This window comes from Gymnoscopelus microlampas (genome assembly GCF_963454915.1).
Source record: "Gymnoscopelus microlampas genome assembly, chromosome: 20".
In the NCBI taxonomy this organism is placed as follows: domain Eukaryota; kingdom Metazoa; phylum Chordata; class Actinopteri; order Myctophiformes; family Myctophidae; genus Gymnoscopelus; species Gymnoscopelus microlampas.
In genome coordinates, this window is record NC_139957.1 from 16,174,913 (window position 1) to 16,184,708 (window position 9,796).

At 42.2% G+C, this 9,796-nt stretch overlaps 1 protein-coding gene across 1 annotated transcript; it reads right to left on the reverse strand.

The window, feature by feature from the left end:
* Window positions 1-559: 559 nt before the first annotated feature.
* On the reverse strand, window positions 560-9,289 carry cdc25b (cell division cycle 25B). Its single transcript, XM_084045151.1, has 15 exons — window positions 8,755-9,289; window positions 8,291-8,373; window positions 7,900-7,954; window positions 6,429-6,467; window positions 6,204-6,237; window positions 5,781-5,915; window positions 5,076-5,192; window positions 4,660-4,797; window positions 4,438-4,518; window positions 4,059-4,244; window positions 3,466-3,564; window positions 3,234-3,296; window positions 3,007-3,105; window positions 2,247-2,492; window positions 560-1,936 (listed from the first exon to the last, which is right to left on the reverse strand). Exons 1-15 carry the CDS (start codon window positions 8,976-8,978, stop codon window positions 1,796-1,798), a joined length of 1,740 nt encoding a protein of 579 aa, XP_083901277.1. The 5' UTR covers window positions 8,979-9,289; the 3' UTR covers window positions 560-1,795.
* Between the last annotated feature and the right edge of the window lie 507 nt (window positions 9,290-9,796).

The following is a 9,796-nucleotide window of genomic DNA, read 5'->3' on the forward strand; positions in this document are numbered from 1 at the left end:
TGCACATAAATATATATTATTTGTATATACACTCACATACACTGTATATATATATATATATATATAAAATATATTATACACATAGTAAAGGACATACGATGACCACTAGACCAAATATTGGAACAATTAGGGGTTAAGACGAGTCTTGCTCAGGGACAAATTTCATTTCATCGACACATATGCTGGCCTGGAATCGAACCTGGGGCACGAATGTCAAGAAAAGCTGAAGTTATTTTTAAAAGATTTTTAGCTGACCTTATATTGGAAGAAGACCTATGCACCTGCTTGGTGTAATATATGGTTTTAATATACAATATTTGCAATCTTTTTATTTAATTTATGTGTACCTTGTTGTCCTTGTCATGTCTGTAAAACCGTTGTTGTAAATGTTATTTTGTACACAGGGCACCATTGAAAAAGAGACCCTGGTCTCAATCGATTTCAATCAATCAAAAAACCTCAAGCAATGGAATAAATGAAAAACTATGCGCTCAACTCCAAAATCTTATGTAGAGTAACAGGTGAAGACTTGAAAACATGCATACACAGTCACTCAAACTTGACTTTCAGTGATTTATTATAGTGCACAGCAGTAGTCAACCTAATTCAACCTAAAGCCTTCATCAGTGTAGATGATGAAAGCTTTATGTTGAAACACATTGTCTGACTATAAAATCGAACATAATTAAATCGAACACTCGACACTCCAGCCATGCCATTGAACCATCCTCCACATCAGAAACATGAGGGAACACAGAAATGAGATAAATCAAATTAGTTTAAAAGATAACAAAAAAATAAAATACGTTTCTGCAGCCCCCCAGGAGTCAGTACCAAATGTTAACGGCCACAATGCCTACAAATTGACAAGACGTCATTAGACTTTGTGGCGTTAAAAATAGAAAGGGATTGTAAATCAAAACCAGGGTTTTAAAAGCTAAATCCTCACACGTGCTGACCTGCAGCATAGGAAAACAAATTCTCACTGCAATGTTAACGGGAAGTTCACTTTAGCATCTCTGTTGTCACAAATTACAAAGTCATCTAAATTCAACAGGCATTAAAAACGTTTGCCCAAGACATTTAAAAGTCTTAAAATTATCAAATTTTCATTCACATGTGGTGGAGGAACCCAATAGAAAAATAGACAAACACAGAACCTCAACAGAACCTAATGGGCTTCAGTAAGGTGGAAAACACAAAAAAGAAAAATATTGAACAAACATTTCCTGATTGAAATAGAAAACTTGAGCCTTGGCCGTGTTGCTTTCTAAAATGAGGTGTTAACTATTGCAAACTGGCAGTGTTTTAAGTTGCATATTCCAATAAAATTAAATTAAAAACAAGATGAGGTAAAACACAGCCAGTGGCTCTTAAGTGGTTTTTAAAACGAAGAACAGTCACATTATGTTAGACCACCGCTCTAAAATAACAGGGATCACTTCACTGGTTGCACCATGACCTTTAAGATGAGTCACCAGTTCATGAGGTTTCCCCTTGAAATTTGCATAAATACCTTACACTTTGCTAAAATTCAGCACTGGGATTGTGGCTTGGCAGTAGGAGCAAATGTGTACTTGGCTGACACTTTGAGAAAAAAAAATAACAGGCAGGGGTCGGGGGTATGCAAAAGACCTCTGAAGAATGGAAGCAGGGTGACATGGTGGTGGCATGGGGGGGAAATGTGTCCTACACCCCGGGTTAAGTGTTACAAAGTCTCTCAGGGTTATTTGGTGGGGCAGTGTGGTCAAGCGGCAGTAAAAAAAAAAAATGGGGAGGGGTGCTGGATGTGCACTCATAGTTTCTTGAGTCGGCTGTAGGTCTCTCTCTTGCTTCGTTCTCCTGCCCAGGTGCGGCTCTTAAGACGGAACTTCCTCAGGTCATCTCTGAAGTCCTCGTGGTCCATTGGCCGGTAGGACTGAGGCTCGCACTGTGACTGCGCAGGTAGGAGAATAGGGGCAGAAAAAGGGGCACGGGTCAGACCACGAAAGAAACAGTTGTCTGACAGGAAATGAAAACAGACTGCTGAAGTCATATTGATAAGCTTGAGTTACAACAAGCATTGAAACTTTCCCCATACGCAAAATAATTGTGCTTAATTTTACACATGTGTACAACTTATGTTAACAGCAGCACAGCAAATCTTTAGATTATATTGAAAATAATAGTAAAAAGGTGAGCGGTCACTAATGTAAGCAGCTAGTGGGGAATCTTATCAAATTCACACAAAGTGAAGAGGTGCTAACCTGGAAGTGAGGGAAGAACTCCTTGTAGCCCCCCTTCAGTACGTATAGTTCAGGGTAGTGGAGTGCGGGGTAGTCGTTTGTAGCGCGGTCGCGCGCCCTGACAAAGCGACACATGCGGGGGCCTCGCTCAGACGAGAATTCACAGTGGAAGACTATGAGGCTGCGTTTGTCCGGGCAAGAGGGGACAATGGGAGTCTTGAGGAGGTACTCCTCCACCTGATCCTCCTGGTGCAGATTCAATGCTCCCTGGGGGAGAAACAAAGCCAATACAAATTTAAGACTTGTTTTGTCAGGGTGCTGCTAAATACAATAAATAATGAATGCTGAATTTGTCTTGGTGACACTGGTGCAGACAGTGACACAGGCAATCTTAGAGACGTGCACTCAGACATTATACAAGCTACACCAGGCAAAACTTTGACCGTGTACAATGAGATTTGATTAATTTGAAGTAAATCAATTGCACAGGTGCTGACCCCACTCCTGAACTCATCTGCCAGTTTGAGCAAGATTAAAACTGTCAGTTATCGCTGTGACAGACAAACAAATGCAGCTGATTACAACCCCCCCCCCCTCCCCTGCTCTGCATGGGTGTAGTTACATAGAGAAACAAACATTAATGCACGATTTAGCAGTTTGGCATGCACTGAATAACTGGTCCGTGGCTCTGGTTGGCAGCTGTGCAAATCTGTCCGGAGAGCCATGGCTAGTTCAACATATAACAACAAAATAAACCAATTTTTGACAGAAGAGTGCTTACCTTGATGTGTCCTCCCTCAAACTCATAGGGGTAACGACAATCAATGATCACGATATTGTCTATGAGGCGACTGAACTGGCCATTGAGAGCTGCCACCATCTGAGGACCAGAGGGAAAACACCTTAGGGCCAGTCAACTTTTGCATTGTTACATTTTTAGCATAACAAACAAATGAAAGCCAGAGAAGATGACAGGAAAAGGCATTTCACATCAGAGTATCCGCTCACCATTTCTGAGGTGATGTACTTTAGGTCTTGATGTTTGCCCTGTACAGTGTCCAGCATGTACGGCTAAAGAATAAAAAAGCAACAAAAAGACGATTAGATTTGGGATCCAAAATATTTAACCCAATTAAAGTCATTAGGAAATTAAGGAAGTTAACTGATTGCAAACAGATTTAATTATATATGCAATAAACTATGCTCAACTAAACCAGAGAATTCTTTCTCAATTTCTTACCTTGGTGAAATCTCCTATGAGCTCCTTATCTCCGTTCTCTTCACCCAGCAGCCTATCAATCTCTGCTACACAGAAAGACTTGGACCTCTGGAGCAGAGCCTAGACAGACACAGGGGAAAAGCAAAATAAGATATTAAAATTGAGCATCTAATAGAATTACATGGCTCTACTTCTTTTTTTTTTGCAAGGGCGTGTGATAATTGGAAGTAGATAAACCAATTCAAGAATATTAACTGAAAAAAATAAACGAGTACCTCAATACTCTGGTTGTGTGTCTCTTCACTTACTTTAGGTAAGGAGTTATAAATCCAAAACAAATAAAATGCTTGCACTGCACACACTCGGAAGCAGCCGTTGACTACCAGTTGATACCAATAACAGGTACCGTGGCAGCAACCAGGGTCAAATGTCAGTGTCACTTACTAAATTGGAAGCCAATATACAAACAGAAAACTAGGATTCTACTGATGGCAGTTAAGAACTAGAATTGACCTAACTATGTTTACGTCATTTTCAAATCCATGTTGAGTCAGTTTTAAGTAACCAATGTCAAAGGTGTTCCATCAGTAATAGGTCAATGGGCTGCTACTAACCGTGCGTGGAGATTCAACATCCTCCGGGCTGATAACTTGAGTTCCTGCCAGGCTCCGCCGCCTCTTCACCCTGACAGGCGTGTTCTCATCTCTGGGACAGTCGGGCCGTTTGGCCGGGTGACGGGCCACCGGGCTGGGCATGGAGGGGGAGCGAAACAGACCTCGCGGCCGACAGCGACTCACAGGCTGAGGAAGAAGACAAAAACTCAATCAGGTATCCACGTTTACATATCCAACCAGGTCTTTAACGCTCAGATAAAACACAACTAGCAGTCAATACCTAGCAGTCTTGCTGCCTAACACTAAAGAGCTGTACAGTCATGTAGTCAACTTGTTTTACTACAGTAAAGATAATTGACAGGCAAGTGAGGCAACTTACCGAGTCTTCTCCTGGACTAGTGTCAGACACTAATGGGGCGTTGATCAGGTTGGACATTCCCATGGGCATGCTATAGTCGTTCTGTAGGAGGAAAGATAGTTTTTGGTTATAATGCCTTTCAGTATGTCCCACTCAGATTTCTTACTACACAACAATAATCAAGAAAAATATGATGGGAATGACCTGGCCACTCTCCTTAAGAAATACTATGTGAGAACTCACCTCAACATCATCCTCCAGCACATCCATGAAGCCGTAATCCTCATCGTCGTTCAGAGAATTGGTGAAGGAGGTACGCCTGAAGAACACAGGGCTGGTGTCATCCGCATAATCCAAGCGTTTGGTGGCGGGTGGGGAAAACTAGACCATGGGAGGGAACAGATTTAGAATTTTAAAGGGGGGAAAAATACATTGGCTGTTTACATTATAGAATAAATTCTAACATCTACATGTATTTTTCAAATGGTAATCCCAGAGAGATAGAGATATATATAGACACACACGTTTTCCAGTAGTTTTGTGATTCTGAATCCCTACAGAGGTGGAACGGTGCCAAGAATGTACAATGACACGCATGCATACACAAACTGTGGGTGATAGGACCCATTTGTTGTAGGAAAAGGGAGGTGTGGGTGTACCATGAGGGCTGGAGCAGAGTTGGGCCGGCGAGCAAAGTCCTTAGTCTCTCCGCTGTTCAAAGAGCGCATGCGGCACCGCGACACTGGCCTAGTGGGCTTCTTGAATTCAAAACCCTCCTGTAGGCAAAAAGAGCATTCACTAAATAAATATGGACAGTGCATTTAAATCTTTCAAAATCCTGAGCACCAGTTACCTCAGCTGGGTGGATAGAGCTAAAATTGTGTTAAAAAAAACAAAAATGTTTCAGAAAAACTAAAACTATCATGTTAATGATCCTGCATGATAATTTAAAGCTCACCCAGTGCGTGAGGGAACTACATGTAGAAACTGTATTACTGTGCCATTAGTAAATCTTTACTTAGGCTTATTAGCATTTAAAATTTGGTCTAGACCAGTGGTTATCAAAGTGGTGTCCAGGGACCCTCCGGGTCCAAATGGAGTAAATGGACCCTTACAGATCTGTAACTCTGAGAGTGTACAAATGGAACCAAATGGACCCTTGGGTACCCTTTGTACACTCTCAGAGTTATGGTTGAAATTAAAAGGTTTGAGAACCACTGGTCTACTCTAGACAACCATCTGGTTTAGATGAAAACATTTTCCTGCTTAGCCCTCTGTCAGTCTCTCTTCATTGAACATACAACCTTTCCCCCCACAAGATCTGAGGCAGAACAAGCCATTGTATTGCAAGGTGTAACACTGACCTCTGAGATGTTCTCTTTGTTCACATGTTCAGAGATGGAGGCAGGGCCCAGGGATGGTGGGCGCCCAAAAATTCCGTAACGCTCGGAATCTGTTTCTTGGCCCTTCAGGGTTGGACTGAAGCCTAGAAGATTTGGCTGAAATGGAAATTAAGTCATGAGCAATGGTACTACCAGTTTTTAGAAACTAAAACTGTGGTGGCATTCTACTAGAGGCTGGTTTAAAACAAATCTGTATAAAAATAAGGCCTGATTTGAGAAATTACCAGTGTCTACTGAATTGTTGTTCATCCTTTCAATTATGTGACTTTCAGTGGAGCTGAGATTATAATGGGCTTTTTTGATTCAGCGCAATTTATGCTAAATGTGGCCACGTCTTTACATTGATAAACAATCCTGAACATCAACACATCTCACTTTACTTACAGGCAGTGAGTGGATTCTTCGAATGGGCATCTTCCTATAAGAGGGGGAAAGATTCTGGTCAGAAAACCATGAGCAATAAGTAGACAGGCATGCTTGATTTAGGAGTAAAGCACTCCCAAGAGAGCTGTTGTTCAATTTAATAGTGGTACCAACAGAACAGTATCCAAGCATCAGTTAATGATTATTAGGTCATTGAGAAAAAAAGATTGGATTGGAGTAACTTACTGTGCGACAACTCTAGACTGTTCCATGGCCTTTTCAAAACTAAAAGAGAGAAAGAGAGTTCATTAGAAAATTATCAAATGGAGAGATTGGTAAATGTATCCAAACAAGTACTGCATTTTCCAAAAGAAAATCCCATTGGGAAAATGGGGTGGAAGGCATCCTCCGTACATGCTGAACACCCATAAACTATCAACACAAAGAACCTGAAGATCTATTGAGAGCTGGGGGGAAACGGTTGGGAAAGAGGAAGTGAGTGAATGCATAAATGTCTTTGCTTTGAGGTGGTCTTTGCGCCGCAGCAATGCCCACCTGTATGCTAAAGACGAGAGCCAGGTTTGTAGTGTGGGGAGGGGTCAAGGAGGGCATCTGCAGTGCTGAGTGGATGCAGAGATCAGCTAATCTACCATATGCCTGCTGCAACAAATGCCGCCAACCTCCTTTTCTGCAAGGGCCCTTTGTTTGCCAAGAGGGAGTGTGTCTTATTCAATGCAGCCGAGAGGGGGGGGGTCCTCTGGTAAAGGGGGAGCCCCCATTTCAATAGAAAGGACCCCCTTGCCCAATGAAAAAGCAGGGCAAAGGAAGAGTGTGCCAAGAACTAGAGGGGGTGGGCTATCATTAAACACTAGTCGTAGGCCCCTCCTCCCTCTAACTTCAAAATTCTATAGCAACACAACAGCTGTAACCAAAACAGCTGTTAGAAAGGTGAGAGGGGTCTTGTGGAGCAAAGGCTGTGAAGAAACTCAGGCCATCAGATGTTGGCAGATGTCTTTGGGAGAGATGCCACCCAAAGATTAGAGGCAAGCATAGATATGCAGCCAAACTGGGCCCGGCCTAAATTTAAGATAACAATGATGATGACAACTACTTAAGGACAACTAATTTTAGTTAAGTTAGTGTGTACTGTGATTGCATCGTTTTCTGTCCTGACCAATTAATTTGATTTAAAATGTTTTACTATTACAGCACTAGTGTTCAAATCATCACAACAGGGATGCACTAACAATGGCCCCAGTCTAAGATAACAATGTTGACACAACTACTACAGCCAAGTGTCAATTTCACCAGCACAATAAAAAAGTGTGTCTTCCCTTGTGCTTCTTGCTGCCCTGGTACCGAATTTCCTTTGAGAAATAAAATAGTACTGTACACACTCTGTTGGTTAAAATGAACCACAGGCAATATATTAAAGAAAACAAAAAACACAATATGACACTGACTTGTCACACACCGACACAAAGAAAGTCAAGCTTACATGCATCTCAACAACTAATCTGCTTAATGAAACTTAAAAAACGCATCAGCTCAAGACCAACGGCAGAACCACATCCCCCATAATCCTAACAGCTGAGAATGGTGAACTGGCTCCCTAAGCTTGGACCCAAGCCTAGGGTGAGGGTAGGCGAGAAGGAGGGGTACATACATAGCCCACAGGGTGATTGATTGGAACAGACAACAGGACAGTGCAACTTACCTCTCATCCATGTCCAGCTCATCCATTGGACTTGGTGGACAATCCATGCCCAGGCCTAAATGAAGGAGATTTTATTTTTTTAATGACAGATCAATATTTCCAGCTGATGGTACTGCATCACAAACCAAAGATACACCAAACAATGGGTGTATAATAATATGTATGCATGCCAGGGGCATATGTTGTCATGATTGGCTGCTAGAAGGAGATACAGCATAATATGACACTCATCATTTTTAAAGACAACAGTGGTGGAATTAGTACTCAGATATTTTACTTCTAACTCCAGTGAAGTAAAAGTACCTCAAAATTGTACTTAAGTACATCACTTGAGTAAATGTACTTTGTTACTGGTTACACCACTGAGTACATTCGTGAAGAAGTTGCTCACCAGCATCTGATGAGGCATCTGAAGCAAATGATGGGATCTTCACAGGGGGACCATGCCTCCTCCGTTTAGGTGTATCACATTGGCTGTAACAAAAAAAGAAGAAAACACGTTCTAATAAATACTCACGTCACTGCATCGCAGCTTAATAAAAACTGACTTGGACAAATTGCTTAGTAAACGTGGGCGATGGCCCACACTAATGCTACGTTAGCAGGCAGTGTTGCCAGATTGTGTTTGAGAAATAAGCAGCTATGTCTAGGAAAACAAGCCCAAAAGAAGAAACTAGGGCACTGGGCCATGAGCACTTTAAACCTATACTGTAAACATTGAAAATAGCCGATCATGCAACTCGCAACTACCAATGTTTTCAAGCAACTACGCGGACAAATAAGCCCAAAGTCGCGTATAATAAGCGGACATGGCAACGCTGGCAGTAAGTTAAAGAGAAAAGTTATTATCATTACCCTAGTCCTATATTGTTCATGTTGTTGGCCAGGTTGGTGACAGGAGACAGCACAGTGGCGGGTCCAGGCGAGAACAGGTTCTTCGTGCAATGGCTGTTCTTTGTGCTGCTGAACTCAGGCAGCGACGACGAGGAAAACCCAGGGATTCCATCGGGCCTGCTGCTGCGGCTCAGCGACGGCGGGTCCACAAAAAAACGTCGCTCGGATTCCATTTTTCCTTCCATATTCGAATAAATCCTTCGCGTAGATGTATACTTTCGTGTAGAGTTGTAGCGTGAAAGGTGCTAAAGTGTATCTCGTCCTCGCAACACGACCCGGGGTGGTTATTAGCCGGGGAGCTAACGACGAGCCACACACTAGAAATACGTTTCAAAAATAAATAAAATCCCAAACATCGTCGGATGACTGTTGTTTACGTTCAAAAGTGCGATCGGTCTTGTTAACTCGTCCTTATAACAGCCACATCATCGTTTTCTAATAAGCCAGCGAGTATGCAGCACAACACACACACTCTCTCTGTCAGTCCTGGCTTCAGTTCAGTTGCTGGTGTTTAGTGAAAAGAGACTGAAGGCAGCGTCTAGTATTTATGTTCAAAATATGCAGCGGAGACGCGGCAAGGCCTCGTCCAATTGGCGCGCTCGTTGTCCAATCCGTAGGGGAGGACCCCGCCGCCCGCGGACCAATCAGAGCCCGCGGCTGTTCTTTTTCCACCGGATAGGGGAAGTGACACAATATACTTCAAAATGTTCTTCTCATCCTTCTGTTCTGTGTTCAGTTTCTCTGCTATCTTTGTTGTTCAGTACTGTATGTTCAGACTAAATCTAAAACGTGTGTTTTCATTGTTTTCGAGACGACACAAGATATCTGTTGCCAGTGGTGGAAAAAGTACAAAAAGTAAAAATATATACTGCAATGTAGAAATAAATAATCTGTTACAAGTAAAAGTCCAGACTCCAGTATTCAAAGTGTACTTGAGTAAAAGTACAAAAGTATTAGTATCAAAATGTACTTATAGTACCAAAAGTAGAACGTACTCTTTATG

Coding starts and splice junctions, on each gene's coding strand:
- cdc25b (XM_084045151.1), bottom strand. CDS start 8,978: ATGGAAGGAAAAATGGAATCCGAGCGACGTTTTTTTGTGGACCCGCCG. Junction 6,468..7,899: donor GAGCTGGACATGGATGAGAG/GTAAGTTGCACT, acceptor TCTCTCTTTTAG/TTTTGAAAAGGCCATGGAAC. Junction 4,798..5,075: donor ACTCTGCTCCAGCCCTCATG/GTACACCCACAC, acceptor CCCATGGTCTAG/TTTTCCCCACCCGCCACCAA.